At 38.8% G+C, this 13,978-nt stretch overlaps 3 protein-coding genes across 4 annotated transcripts; all 3 read right to left on the bottom strand.

Annotated features, from left to right (window-relative positions):
• On the bottom strand, nucleotides 647-3,539 carry LOC104734222 (vacuolar amino acid transporter 1-like). 2 transcript variants are annotated; one of them, XM_010453748.2, is made up of 11 exons: nucleotides 3,175-3,539; nucleotides 2,786-3,075; nucleotides 2,480-2,694; nucleotides 2,360-2,383; nucleotides 2,090-2,273; nucleotides 1,762-1,981; nucleotides 1,533-1,668; nucleotides 1,283-1,448; nucleotides 1,147-1,190; nucleotides 1,004-1,066; nucleotides 647-910 (listed from the first exon to the last, which is right to left on the bottom strand). In XM_010453748.2, exons 1-11 carry the CDS (start codon nucleotides 3,396-3,398, stop codon nucleotides 815-817), a joined length of 1,662 nt encoding a protein of 553 aa, XP_010452050.1. In that variant the 5' UTR covers nucleotides 3,399-3,539; the 3' UTR covers nucleotides 647-814. The 2 variants fall into 2 exon arrangements, with proteins under 2 accessions (XP_010452050.1, XP_010452051.1); XM_010453749.2 differs by having other exon boundaries at nucleotides 2,786-3,090; nucleotides 3,175-3,266.
• On the bottom strand, nucleotides 3,833-8,734 carry LOC104734221 (vacuolar amino acid transporter 1-like). Its single transcript, XM_010453746.2, has 11 exons — nucleotides 6,492-8,734; nucleotides 6,108-6,379; nucleotides 5,815-6,029; nucleotides 5,701-5,724; nucleotides 5,431-5,611; nucleotides 5,131-5,350; nucleotides 4,904-5,039; nucleotides 4,641-4,812; nucleotides 4,510-4,553; nucleotides 4,346-4,408; nucleotides 3,833-4,259 (listed from the first exon to the last, which is right to left on the bottom strand). Exons 1-11 carry the CDS (start codon nucleotides 6,647-6,649, stop codon nucleotides 4,164-4,166), a joined length of 1,581 nt encoding a protein of 526 aa, XP_010452048.1. The 5' UTR covers nucleotides 6,650-8,734; the 3' UTR covers nucleotides 3,833-4,163.
• On the bottom strand, nucleotides 12,979-13,952 carry LOC104734220. The gene is made up of 2 exons (XM_010453745.2): nucleotides 13,616-13,952; nucleotides 12,979-13,280 (listed from the first exon to the last, which is right to left on the bottom strand). The coding sequence occupies exons 1-2, from the start codon at nucleotides 13,873-13,875 to the stop codon at nucleotides 13,136-13,138; spliced, it is 405 nt and encodes a 134-aa protein (XP_010452047.1). The 5' UTR covers nucleotides 13,876-13,952; the 3' UTR covers nucleotides 12,979-13,135.

Genomic DNA, 13,978 nt, shown 5'->3' with positions numbered 1-13,978 from the left:
CCAAAACCATTTTGAAACAAATAATTAACCTACTAAATAAAGAACAAACGAGCTGTAAGATGAACTAATGAACTTCATAATGTTAACTACTTTTGTGAAATGGAATAAAAATGATGGAAAGACCAAAAAAAAGAGTTTAAAGATGTGACATTCACATGGAAATAGACTTTTTAAATTAAGAAGTATGGTAGCACATGTTGTTTGCCTTGCTGTTTTTAGGACAAAACCCCATCATTTATGAGTTGGGTCCATTTTTATTGAATCCTGCTCCAAATCAGGATACCTTCACTTACCCAATCAATACTGTCAACTTCTTATCACTTGCCCACTAGGTTGCTCGTGTGACACACATTGCTTTGAATTCACAATATTTTAGGTTCTATCTTGTACTATGCAATTATAGCATATGATAGAAATATGTATATGTAGGTTTTGTAGTTTCATTTTCAAATTAAATATAAATACTCTAGTCTCTTTTATAATACTGATATATAAGTTCTGGTCAGTGTAAAAGTGGCATTAATCTAGTAATATACTATATGTTTAAGTAAGTTCAGATCAGTGGTCAAAGTTTTAGAGAGAATATTGATGATTGCAGTTCGCACTTCGCGACCAATCATTTCAACGAATTTTTGCTGCCAATGAATAATGTATATTGAGTTTTTGCTAAATGAAAACCATGATACATATGAATGATACATTTCTGACAAATTTTAAATCCAAACTGTGGGACTATCTTTTGGTTTCGTCTCTATATGTTTTCTCAAAACCAAAAAAAAACCCCTGAATAAACGACGATCGATGTTGCAGTTAATCATGTCATTTGACTGGCTAATCTTGAGATAGCCGAGTAAGTACCACAACAACCACTCACCAACCCGAAGAGTATAATGAATACGCATAATCCAATCTGAACAAATGAATCACACATAGTAAAGAAAAAACGGTTAAAGTTTCCTAAATTCTCCAAGAGAATAAAATGATATAGTGGATATGTGCTTACTTGTGTGTTGCTTAATTTACCCTTGAGGATACTGAGATAACAAAGACATGGAAAGATAAGAGCCTGCAACACCAACAACAAAATGTTAGTGGGTTTGATCAATATTTTAAATTTTTAATTTTATTTGAGATGGAAGAACTTACCACAAGCATTGCAAGGAACGATCCGATCAGTGCTGCCACGATCGCTGTAATAGAGAATATTTGATTAGAGAAGCTATGGTGATATGTGTTTCTTGCTTAGGAAGTTAGAGTAACAGTCTTGGTATATAGACATTACCGAAGAAAGGAACTGAAAGAGCAACCACCAAAGTAGAGGTAACTAGGGCTGCTCTGAATAATATCGATACACCATGTGATCTCATCTTAGCCGTTGGAATGAGCTCTTCGAGACTCATAACGATTGGGGTGATTGTTAATGCGTATTTTGTCATTGGTGTGATGACCTAGAAGATTAAGGTAAATCAATTTCTGGTTATACAAGTATAACTATATATTACACAGAGAGTAGAAGAGAATGTTGTATTTACCGCTGTCCAGACCGCGACTTTAGATGGAAAGAATTGTTTAGGCATGTTTAATGTAAACTGTGATTCGACCGCTTCGCCAAACATGGTGTAGCAGCAGATTGCAACAGCTATATACAAGAATGTGCAGAAACTAAAGCTGCATAAGAGAAAAAGGACAGCAAAGGAGCAAGTCTATTAAGGCTCATAGTGAAACAAGTAAGGAGAGGTTTCTCTAGCTCGAAGAACTTACCAGATGACTAAGACGAGAGGAAACTTTGAAGGATCTTTCATGGAAGAATAAATGTTAGGAAAAACCGAATGACCCGAGTAACCAAAACCGAAAATTCCTATAGCGACAGGTAAGTTATAAAAGTCAAAAACTTTTCCTGTTGCATGAAACCCGATTCCATCAACCACACCAATCCAGAAGAGGCAGAGACCGAGCAAGATTGACGCCAAGACTCCACCAACTAGATTATACAGTTTCAAAACCGCAAGAATGGTCCATCCATTAGATCTAAGCCAATCGAGGAGAGAAACTAAACTAAGACAGAGATTATAGTGGGAAAAAACCAAACCTGAAAGGTAAGAAAGCAAGCTAAGATCTTTTAGCCAGACTGTTGGAAGAACAAGAATAGTGGTCAAGATTGCAAAGATCTGAGAAGAGTCTAGAGATATCCCAGAAGCAATGCTTAATGAAATGTTTGGGAATAGTCCTGATAAGTTATCGCTCATCATGATTATGTATTCCACACAAGCTGCCTATTTATGGACACAACAAAGTTACAATTAACAAAACAGAGTTAATGGAAGAATCCAAAGCTGTTCTCAGACGAAGTATTACTTACGTACAACTCCACGTACAGAAGAATCTGCAATTCAAGAAACAGAACAAAAACCTAAGCTTCAGTTTCAAGAAAGAGAATCTACATATGAAGGGATTGTTCGTATATGGATCTGAAACTTACAGAGATGATGAAGCGACCGGTGATTCCAAAGGCGGCTTGACCAATGTCAGGGTAAGTTTGAAGACCAGGAGAACTTTCTAGACATCTCTTCATTAGAACACCTGTGTAGCAAGTGATGACTCCGAAGAACAAGAGTATGAGGAGACCAAGCCATCCACTTTCTTTTATAGCATAAGGCATTGTTATTAACCCTAATCCGCACAGAACATTGGTTCCTGAAAATAACAATGATTGTGGAAACATCAAGTTCTGTTCCCAATTCAATTAGACATCAGCAATCATCATTAGGGATTAAGAGCTATGTACCGTTGAGGACGGATTGAGAGAAGGAGCAAAGGTTAGTTTCAGGTGATGGAAGATCGGTGACGGAGAGTTTGAGCTGAGATGAAGGGTTGAAGGGTGAGATGGTTTCGTCTTTGTCAGGAACAGGTTGAGAGAGAAGTGGTTTGCTTGAAGAAGAAGAAAACGAATCGGTGAAGGAAGATTGTTGTTGTTGTTGCTTCTTCTGAAAGGAAGAGACTAATCTCCGAGAACTGCCTCGAGGCATGAAACTCACGGTAGGCGGAGTCATTCCGGACAGCAAATCCATTGATTGTCTGAAACAAATTCATCTGAAATTTTTGTAATCCAAAGAGAATTTGAAGATACAAAAACAGAGGAAACTGATGATTTTGTTTTTCTTTTTGTTTTTTTACCGATAACTTTGTGGCCATGGAGGATTGGAAACATCGGAGAGATTGTTATCAGAACGGTCTCGAGATAAGGGAGAGGAGGAATCAGAATTGGCTCCGTTTCTACGATACTCACCGTCTTCACCTTCGTGTTCATCGTCGGAACAAGCAAGGTCTGCTTGGTTTTCTTCGTCATCAGTAAGAAACGAATGGTCTCTGTCGTGTAAGAATTCTTCGTCGAGTTTCATCTTCTTTTGTCTTTTTTTTGTTTCTTTCTCAATCTCAGAAGAAACGTAGAAGAAAGAAAAGTGCAGAGAGAGAGAGAGAGAGAGAAGGAGAGAGATAGACGGAGAACGAGTTTCTTGTGTTCCCGGCGAGTCAAAGAGATTTCTTCTATATATGGAAACAAAATCATTTTTTTTTTTTTTTAATATTTGTTTCCACTTTTTTATTTTTTAAAATTGCGGTGTAGATTTCATGCTGCTGAGTGCTGACCGTACTTTTGATATTTTTAGGATCCTTCGTATCCTACGAACTTCTCTGTTGACTAACTTCCAAAATTGTATGTTCATTATCAACACTGCACTGTCCCCAGTCCCAATTTTCAAAATATTCCTAAGAAATTCAATTAAAAAACTTATACACCAGTCAATAGTGTCCTTTTGTTTTCTACTTATTTTTGGACATATTTAACATATTTTGTCTAGAAACACCACTCAGTCATGTTGATAGTAAAATTCAAAGATGAATAAAAAAATACAATAAACTGTATTACCAAACAAAATTTTAATTTAACTTTTAAGAAAATAATATTTTTTTTTTATCAAAAACCGATTTCCCTAGCCCAGATTCATATCTATATATGATATATGATTAAAATACAATAAACTGTAATCCAAATAAAAATTTTGGTTTAATTATTAAGAAAATAGTACTATTTTGCTTTATCAAAACCAGATTTCTTCTAATCAAATGCATCGCATCCGGTTTATTATTCCGCAAACAAAAACCAATCAGGTCATCTCGTCGATTAATCTCGCAATAGCAGAGTAAGTCCCGCAGCAACCGCTCACAACGCCGATGATGATGATCAATATACAAACTCCCATCTGAAAAATCATTAACTCTGTTTCAATCACAAATTTCTGTGAATATATAAAATTCTAATTCGAGGTTTTTTTTTTATTTTACTTACTTGAAAGTTGGTTAATCTACCCTTCATAACGCTGATATAACAGAGACATGGGAATATTAACGCCTGACAAGACCAAAACCGAAATCGTCAACAACTTTTTTTGATCGTTGATTTCGGAATCAAAGGGCCACTATATTGAGATTGATTTGTTCTTGGAGACTTACGATAAGCATTGCGATGAAAGATCCAATCAGAGCCGCCACAGTAGCTGCAATAAACGTTGTTACGTTAATTAACAAGTTTGGCCACATGTTACCAAAGTTTGGGGTGATGGGAAAAAGGAAAGAGAGATTACCGAAGAATGGAACTGTGAGTGCGACGACCAAAGTAGAGAGAACTACGATGGTTCTAAACAGAATAGAGAAACCTTTGGATCTCAGCTTTCTTGACGAAGACGGTATTAGTTCTTCTAGGCCTAGCATGACTGGAGTGATTGTTAAAGCGTATTTCGTCATTGGTGTAACGACCTAATCATAAAAGATGCCAAAGCAACTCAAAAAAAACAAAAAAAATTATGAACATAGTAACATGAGTTTTTCAGTTTGAAGGTTATCTAACCGCCGTCCAGACTGCGATTTTAGATGAGGTGAATTGCTGAGGCATGTTCAATGTAAATTGAGATTGAATTGCGTCACCAAACATCGTGTATCCACAAACTGCTACGGCGATGTAAAATAGAGTGCAAAACCCAAAACTGCATAACGCAACGAACGGTTATTTCATGCTATGAGAAGGGATAAAAATTAGACCTAGACGTCTCTTGCATTACAAGTTTTTTTTCTTACCTGATGAGAAGCACCATAGGAAACTTGGAAGGTTCTTTCATGGATGAATAAATGTTGGGGAAAACAGAGTGACTCCCAAAACCAAACCCGTAAATTCCGATTGCGACTGGTATATTAGTTAAATCAAGAGCTTTACCGCTGAGGTGAAATCCAACCCCGTCGACTGATCCAGCCCAAAAGAGGCAAAGCGCAAGCAAGATTGAAGAGACGACACCTCCGGCTTAATAAATAATAAACATCTCTTAGAATTAAGGAGATCAAATATCAGAGATAATTGCGCAAATTAATTACGAGATGAACCTGAGAGATAGGACAATAAGCTGAGATCTTTGAGCCAAACAGTCGGAAGAACAACAAGAGTCGTAGTAATGGCGAAAATTTGATGAGAGTCTAGGGATAATCCGGTGATGTATAAAGAGGTGTTTGGGAACATCCCTGACAAGTTATCACTCATCATGATTATGTATTCCACACAAGATGCCTACAGAAACATAACCAAAAAAAGTTAATTAGGATCTTAGATTGATAGATTCATATGATATAAAACATGAAATAGAGTTCGGTACTTACGTATAACTCCACATAGAGAAGTATCTGAAAAGTAATTCCAAACCCACATTAAGTTAAGATCACAACAACTCACAGTCAAAGTCAAAAGTCAAAATTGATTTGAAAAAATCTTACAGAGACGATGATGCGTCCAGTGATGCCAAATGCAGCTTGACCAATGTCCGGGTAAGTGTGGATCCCTGGCGAATTCTCAAGACATCTCTTGAGGAGAATACCTGTGTAGAAAGTGATAACGCCAAAGGAGAAGAGTATGAAAAGCCCTAACCATCCTCCTTCTTTCACCGCGTAAGGCATTGTAAGTAAAGCTACTCCACATAGAACATTGATTCCTGCAACAAAGAGTAACGTTAAGAAAATCTCACATTATCAAATCTATATTAAAACACGCCTAATGATCCAATAGTTACCGTTGAGAACGGATTGAGAGAATGTGCAACTGCCGGTTTCTTGGGGAGGTAACAGATCTCCCGGGACTGATAACTGGAGATGAGAAGCGAGAAATGATTTGATGGATGGGACAAAAGAGTGTTGGATCTCATCTTTCTCGACGAGAAGCTGTTGTTTGCTCGGTGAAGAAGTAAACGAATCGAAGACAGAGTTTGGTCGTCTCTGGCGAAACGAAGAGACAAAACTTGTACTGGGCGGAGGTGTAACTCCAGTCAACATATCCATAGATTGTCTGAAGATAAACCCCAAGAAAACAAAAATATATTATCACTAAAGAATCGTTTCTTCAGATCTCTAACAATTAAAAAAACAGAGCAATTTATATTTTTCTTAATATGGTTTACCGGTAACTTCGAGGCCACGGAAAGGAAGGGTTATTGGAGCCGTTACGAGATAACGGTGTTGACGGAACAGAGCTCCCGGTTTGGCTTTCTTCGTCTTCTTCTTCATCTGTCTGATACAAATCTTCCCTTTCTTGATCGAATGCCTCGTTTTGCTTCATCTGCTTATCTGTCTCTGTCTCAATAACTAACACAAAGTCGAAGAAGAAGAAGAATATGGAATTGGGAAGAAGAAAACAGAGGACGCAACGAAACGTGATGTGATATTTTATAAGTTGTAAATTATTGTCACGTTTCTTTTCTTCTTTAATTGGCACGTCTCCCTTACATATGATGCTGTCTCCGGACTTTTTAGTTTCGATTGTTTTTTACAAATGATTATTTAAAAAAAAAAAGAATGTACCAAGTTCAAATAAAGAATTCATAACTCTAGCAGAAAATAAAATTCATTTACAATTTTTGAAACTATGGTTACTACATAAAAAGTAATCATCACTTTTATAGTATAGAATTTGAATGATATTATGTAAATTTGCATATGTAAACTTATCTGTAAATACATCTGTCAATGTAAGATAAAATAGTAATTAAAAAAAAAAAAAAAGAGTTATTTCAGTTTATAGTTAGATACTTTGTATGTATAATCATAATTTCAGTTTATAGTTAGATACTTTGTATGTATAATCTAGAAGCCACGTGGTGGAAGCAAAACATTTCGGAACATAAAATCCTATTGGAACTTTAATTTAGTATCATTAAAATTTTAAATGAAATCAAAAGAAAAATCCTACTCTTACGCGTAAGGAAGGATCATCTATAAATTTGTTTCGATATAAAATACTATATTCGTTTTGAACAAATGATTACAAAACGTTTCCGGCGAGGTTATTTTATAAAACAGTGAAACAAACACGCAGTGGACTCATGTGATAAGATAAGTAAAGAAGTCAATGACAGTTGGTCATTAACTTCCCACTAAAAAATGTTTTGAAGGAATCAAATTAAATGTATCCGCCAGGACGGTCAGGCCTATCTAGAATTTAATTTGCCACCACTAGAGAGATTACTACTTTTTTACATGTACTATATAAATTTCACTGCATCATAATTCTCTGTATATTGAAGTAATAATGACAAATCCAACAACAAAAGCAATAATACGTACATACATTAGAGTCATCACCACCGAGACAAAGAAGCAGCCCAACACAACAAACGCTTATTGTACCGGATCTTAGCACAACTTGTTGATTTGGCCCATCTGGGCCTCTTTAGCTTGGAGTCAATTAAAATAATGGTTTTATATATATATATTTTTTTTGTAGCCGTTAGATAAACAAATTTCCTTTTTTCTTCATCATCGTATCACTCCATAAAAAGATTCATTTTTTTCGTCACAACCAAACCTCTCGGGGACCTAATCGGAGTAGACCTCTGTCGAAGACGACCACCGTTCCCGCGTTGTTTGAATCGATCAATGTTCTCTCCGGACACGATTTCACCACTCAGTTATCGGCGTCGGATAGGATCTCCGGGCGCCTCTTCATAAACCGCTTTGAGCCTCTCTCGTTCTCTACGGATCATGTCCAAAGTCCATCTGTTCAGTCCTTACCTTGTCGCTCATCATCGATCTGTCTCGAGGACTCATCTGATGCTCCGATGTCCTACAATAATCGGGATTCTGACCATTCGACTGATGTTGAGATTCGCCGAGAGAAGACCCAAGGAAAGTGAAATTGTACAGAGAATCGCTTGAGATATTAATTGCTATGATGATTTTGATTTTTTTTTTTTTTTTTTTTGATGATTTTGAATTATGTGAAACCTTTTAGGTTTTCCTTTTTTCATTGCTCAATGGGATTAGATTGGCGTCTATATGATCTTCAAGAGTCGTCGTGTCCCTGTTTTGCAGATTCAAGAGCTCCTCTCACGGAGAAATAACCGAATAATTCACTTAACAGAGAAGACGAGAGTAATGAAGATGGAGTGTTTTTTTACATACAGAAACTGTTGGGTTTGAAGTGGTCAAAGCAAGAATAATTCAAACCGAGTTTGTAGGAGCAGAGTCGTGAGTCGTGGACTAGAACGAGTCATGGGTTGTGTTCAGTTGTGTTTTGCTATTTCTTTGGAGTTAGTTGTTTTGTGTTTCCAGTAGTTGAAGTCTCCGTATATAAGGAGCAAGTTGTATTCTCTTTCAAGTATCAATCAGAAAAGCTTTGATCAATCTTTTACAATCGTCTTTTAAGATTTGGTATCAGAGCGCTCATCACTAACGAGACCTGAGTTGTTGAGAGCAGAGAGAGAGAACGAAATTCCGATGGGAGATAGCAGTAACAGTGCGAAAGGGTTCGTGGTTCCAGCTATTCCAAAGTTCGATGGTCACTATGATCATTGGGCACGTTTGATGGAGAATTTCATTCGTTCGAAGGAGTATTGGGATCTCATAGAGAATGGGATCAGTGAGGTTGACGGGGTCGTCCCTACTGAGGCGCAACATAAGGTGATTGAGGAACAGAAGCTGAAGGATCTGAAACTCAAGAATTTTCTCTATCAATCCATCGATAGAGACATTCTTGACACAATCCTCAACACGGATACAAGCAAACAAATCTGGGAGAGCATGAAACAGAAGTTTGAAGGATCAACAAAGGTGAAGCAGGCACAACTCCAAGCCTTGCGTAAGGAGTACGAGATCCTACAGATGCGAGATGGAGAGAACGTGAATAGCTATTTTGCAAGGACCCTTGCAATAGCAAAGAAGATGAGAGCGTATGGAGATGCGCTAAGTGAGAACAGTATCTCGGAGAAAATCTTGCGATCTCTGACAATGAAGTTTAACTATGTGGTGTGTTCAATTGAGGAATCAAGTAATCTCGATAAGCTGACCTTGGATGAGCTTCAAAGCAGTCTTCTAGTTCATGAACAACGAATGGGAGGAGGAGTGGCAGAAGAAGAACATGTCTTGAAAATCTCATCTGAAGGTAGAGGAAGAGGAAGAGGAGGCTTTAGAGGCAGAGGTCGTGGGAGATTCAACAACAGAGCCACCATAGAATGCTTTAAGTGTCACAAGCTGGGACACTACCAATCTGAGTGCCCTGCTTGGAACAGTACTGCAAACTATGTTGAGTTACATGAGAAAGAAGAATTATTGCTGATGTCGTTTGTAGAAGAGGAGGGATCGCAGAGAGATCGTGTGTGGTTTCTGGATTCGGGCTGCTCAAATCACATGACGGGAGATAGAAGCTGGTTCACTAATCTGGATGAAAAGGCGATGCACACGGTAAGATTGGGAAATAATTCGAAGATGAGGGTTCAAGGCCAAGGGAGCGTAAGATTAACATTCAAAGGGAGAAGCCACATCATATCAGATGTGTACTATGTACCAGAGTTAACAACAAATCTCTTGAGCCTTGGACAGTTGCAAGAAAGGAAGATGGCAATACTCATAAAAGATGGGAGCTGCAAAGTGTTTCATGATGATTGGGGTCTGATCATGAGCACATCTATGACAACTAATAGAATGTTCGCCATCCTAGCCGAGTCTTCGGAAATGTCGTGCTTGCAAGTGTCAAACAATGATCCAAATCTATGGCACAAAAGATTTGGACATCTGAATCAACAAAGCTTGCAGAGTCTATCAACAAAGCAGATGGTGGTAGGGCTTTCCCCAATTGAGAAAGTAAATGAGGTGTGTGAGGTATGTGCTAAGGGAAAACAACACAGAGAAGTCTTCCCTAAGCAAGCTAATTGGCGCGCAACGGAGAAGCTGCAGCTTGTACACACTGACTTGTGTGGACCCATTCAGCCTAATACAATTGGAGAAAAGAGGTACATTCTCTGTTTTATCGACGATTTTAGCAGAAAAAGCTGGATCTACTTGTTGTCTATGAAGAGTGAAGCGTTCACATTTTTCAAAACCTTTAAGCTAATGGTTGAGAATGAAGCAAGAGTGAAAATAGGGTGTCTAAGAAGTGATCGTGGAGGAGAATTCACTTCTAAGGAGTTTAATGATTTCTGTGCATCCAATGGTATCAAGCGACAAATCACAGCAGCGTTTACACCTCAGCAAAACGGCGTTGCAGAACGTAAAAATCGAACTATCATGAACATGGTGAGATGTTTACTCATTGAAAAGGGTCTACCGAAGAAATTCTGGGGAGAAGCTGCGAGCTGGGCAACTCACATTCTGAACCGGTCCCCCACTACTGCATTAAAGGAGACGACACCTCAAGAGTGTTGGACTGGTATCAAACCGAATGTGGAGCATTTCAGAGTGTTTGGGTGTGTTGGATATGCTCATGTCCCAAACCAAAAACGAGTGAAGCTTGATGACAGAGGCCAGAGGTGCATATTTCTCGGTGTAAGTGATGGCTCCAAAGCTTACAAGATGTTTGATCCCACTGAAAACAAGGTCATTGTGAGCAGGGATGTCATATTTGATGAAAATCAAAATTGGAGGTGGGAACGAAGCAGTGCTGAAGAAACAAATGATGTGTTGGTGTTTGAAGAAGAAGAAGAGGTTGCAGAAAGTCAGAGTTCGCACACAAACAACACTCGGGAAGAAGCTGAGAATCTTGAGGCAGAGCCGCATATCACAACAACATCAACTACACCTGCTGCAACAGTTCAAGTGCAACCAAGAACCAGAGCTCCACCAAGATATTTACAGGATTATGTAAGGGGAGAGGGCTCCACTGATGAGGAAGAAGAAGAATTACATTGGGCTTTAAACGTCTCTCTTGATGATCCGGTGAACTATTGGGAAGCAGCTGAGGAATCGAAGTGGAAAGAAGCAATGGACGCCGAGATCCAATCAATTGAAAGAAATGGTACGTGGGAGTTGGTTGAATTGCCTGAAGGGATGAAAAAGATTGGAGTTAAATGGGTATTCAAGACCAAGCTGAATGAGAAGGGAGAAGTCGACAAGTTTAAAGCGAGACTTGTTGCTAAGGGATATTCACAAAAGCATGGGGTTGATTACGATGAAGTTTTCGCACCAGTAGCACGGTGGGACACTATCAGGATATTACTTGCTGAAGCGGCTAAAAGAAGGTGGAGTGTGTATCAACTTGACGTCAAGAGCGCGTTCCTTCATGGAGTGTTAAAGGAGACTGTGTTTGTGGAGCAACCGGAAGGTTACGTGAAAGGTGATGAGGAGAACAAAGTGTACAAATTAAAGAAGGCACTTTATGGTCTCAAGCAGGCTCCGAGGGCTTGGTACAGCAAGATCGAAGAGTACTTTCAAAGGGAGGGCTTCATCAAGTGTGAAATTGAACACACTCTATTCATAAAAAATGAACATGGAGGAAGAGTGCTCATTGTAAGTCTATATGTTGATGATCTTATCTTCACAGGAAATGATGCAGAGTTGTGTGAGGAGTTCAAGGCTTCAATGAAAAAGGAGTTTGAGATGACGGATTTGGGGAAAATGCGTTATTTCTTAGGCGTGGAGGTAGAACAGAGTGAGAATGGGATCTTTATCTGTCAAAAGAAATATGCAGCTGAGGTGTTGGCACGGTACGGGATGGACGAGTGTAATCCGGTGAATAATCCGATTGTTCCCGGAACAAAGCTGTCAAAGGAGATGGAGGGAGAAGATGCAGATCCATCCTTATACAAACAGTTGATTGGTAGTCTTATGTATCTCACTGCTACAAGACCCGATATCATGTTTGTGGTGTGTTTTCTGAGTCGTTTTATGATGCAACCCAAGGCTGGTCACCTCTTGGCTGTCAAGAGAGTGTTAAGGTACATTAAAGGAACTTTAGCAATGGGGCTGTTGTATTCAGGTGACGGGGAAGGCTCCTTAAAAGCATACACAGACAGCGACTTTGCTGGTGACATAGACAGTGGAAGAAGCACTTCTGGGTACGTTTTCATGATGAGTAATGCAGTTGTAGCATGGAGTTCGAAGAAGCAGCCAGTTGTGGCTCTTTCCACAACAGAGGCGGAGTACATTGCTGCATCGGTTTGTGCTACTCAATGTCTTTGGATGAAGAGGGTACTGGGAAGTTTCAATGAAGCCAAGGAGGAGTGTGTTAACGTTCTTTGTGACAACAGTTCTACGATCAAGCTTTCAAAGAATCCTGTCCTACATGGCAGAACTAAACACATTCAGGTCAGGTTTCATTTTCTCCGTGATTTAGTGAAGGAAGAAGAGGTTAGTTTGATTCATTGTGGAACTAAGGACCAAGTAGCAGATATCATGACAAAGCCTTTGAAGCTTGATACGTTCTTCAAGCTGAGAGAGCTGCTTGGAGTGCAGGAGAATCCGAAGATCAAAGAACAAACTGTAATGCGTTAGCCGCATTCAGTTTGGGGAAGGTATGTTGGGTTTGAAGTGGTCAAAGCAAGAATAATTCAAACCGAGTTTGTAGGAGCAGAGTCGTGAGTCGTGGACTAGAACGAGTCATGGGTTGTGTTCAGTTGTGTTTTGCTATTTCTTTGGAGTTAGTTGTTTTGTGTTTCCAGTAGTTGAAGTCTCCGTATATAAGGAGCAAGTTGTATTCTCTTTCAAGTATCAATCAGAAAAGCTTTGATCAATCTTTTACAATCGTCTTTTAAGAGAAACAGGAGATAGGTATATAATTATTATGATTTGTCTTTGTCCAAAAAAAAAATAATAATAATAATAATAATAATAATAATTAGGATGATTTGTCAATCTGGTTAAGCTTTCCGAGTCCATTGCAGTTTGCGCAAACGATCTGAGGAAGATCCTTGCGTGCCGCATTCGCCCTCAGAGTGGCTCTTCCCTTTCTCACAAATCCTGCTCCGTCACATTCCGGACACCTTATACCACACCACAATTTTCAGGCCTTATCAAAATCACATATACACCATAATATGATCTCTCTTTCGGTTCACCGGTTTACTCCATCTGTTAAGATATGCTCTCAATCTACTACTACTACTCAGGCTTAATTATTTGTTTCAATCAGGCAAGCATACCATAACGGAGGATTTAGTTCGGTTTATTCAGAATCAGTAATTCAGTATATGGGTAAAGTAATCCAAAGGTTGAACCGGACATTTAATCAAAGAAACTGAGTCCAATTTGGTTTAACAAGCATCAAAACCGGTTTAATTCAAAAAGAATGATAAAAACGTCTTAGTGATTTACGTACGTGTCTTGGCGTTTGAAGAGGATCGGGAATGCAGTTCCGACCAGAGCAACAGCGATGGCTCCTCCGATCAAGTAGATAGTTCCGTCAGAAGAGACATCACCGACGGCGGCGACAACTACGGAGGAAGAAGAAGATCTCTTGTTTTTGGGAAGAATCACATTGTTCGGTGATGATGATCCCCACGAAGAAGAAGGTCTCGCTTGTTTCAGAAAGCTCGTCGATGACACGAACGTCGTTTGCATTGCCGGTGTGGTTGCCATGATTCTAGGGTTTCAATGTAAGTGATTCCGATTTGGGAGAAGTAGAAAGATGTGATTTTGATTTATGGAAAGCTTTTTTTTTTTTTTTGAATTTGGGATTTGA

Source organism: Camelina sativa, chromosome 13 (assembly GCF_000633955.1).
Source record: "Camelina sativa cultivar DH55 chromosome 13, Cs, whole genome shotgun sequence".
Classification (NCBI taxonomy): Eukaryota; Viridiplantae; Streptophyta; class Magnoliopsida; order Brassicales; family Brassicaceae; genus Camelina; species Camelina sativa.
Note: the sequence above shows the minus strand (reverse complement) of the source record. Positions and strands in the feature narration are given on the sequence as shown.

Excerpts from the sequence above, each read along its gene's own strand:
- LOC104734222 (XM_010453748.2), bottom strand. The coding sequence starts at position 3,398 with ATGAAACTCGACGAAGAATTCTTACACGACAGAGACCATTCGTTTCTT. Across the intron at positions 1,669-1,761 it reads CCTCTCGTCTTAGTCATCTG|CTTTAGTTTCTGCACATTCT; the intron begins GTAAGTTCTTCG and ends TCTCTTATGCAG. Across the intron at positions 911-1,003 it reads GTAAATTAAGCAACACACAA|ATTGGATTATGCGTATTCAT; the intron begins GTAAGCACATAT and ends TCATTTGTTCAG.
- LOC104734220 (XM_010453745.2), bottom strand. The coding sequence starts at position 13,875 with ATGGCAACCACACCGGCAATGCAAACGACGTTCGTGTCATCGACGAGC. Across the intron at positions 13,281-13,615 it reads CTCTTCAAACGCCAAGACAC|GTGTCCGGAATGTGACGGAG; the intron begins GTACGTAAATCA and ends GTGTGGTATAAG.
- LOC104734221 (XM_010453746.2), bottom strand. The coding sequence starts at position 6,649 with ATGAAGCAAAACGAGGCATTCGATCAAGAAAGGGAAGATTTGTATCAG. Across the intron at positions 6,380-6,491 it reads CCGTGGCCTCGAAGTTACCG|ACAATCTATGGATATGTTGA; the intron begins GTAAACCATATT and ends GTTTATCTTCAG. Across the intron at positions 4,554-4,640 it reads ACTCACAGTTCCATTCTTCG|CTACTGTGGCGGCTCTGATT; the intron begins GTAATCTCTCTT and ends CGTTTATTGCAG.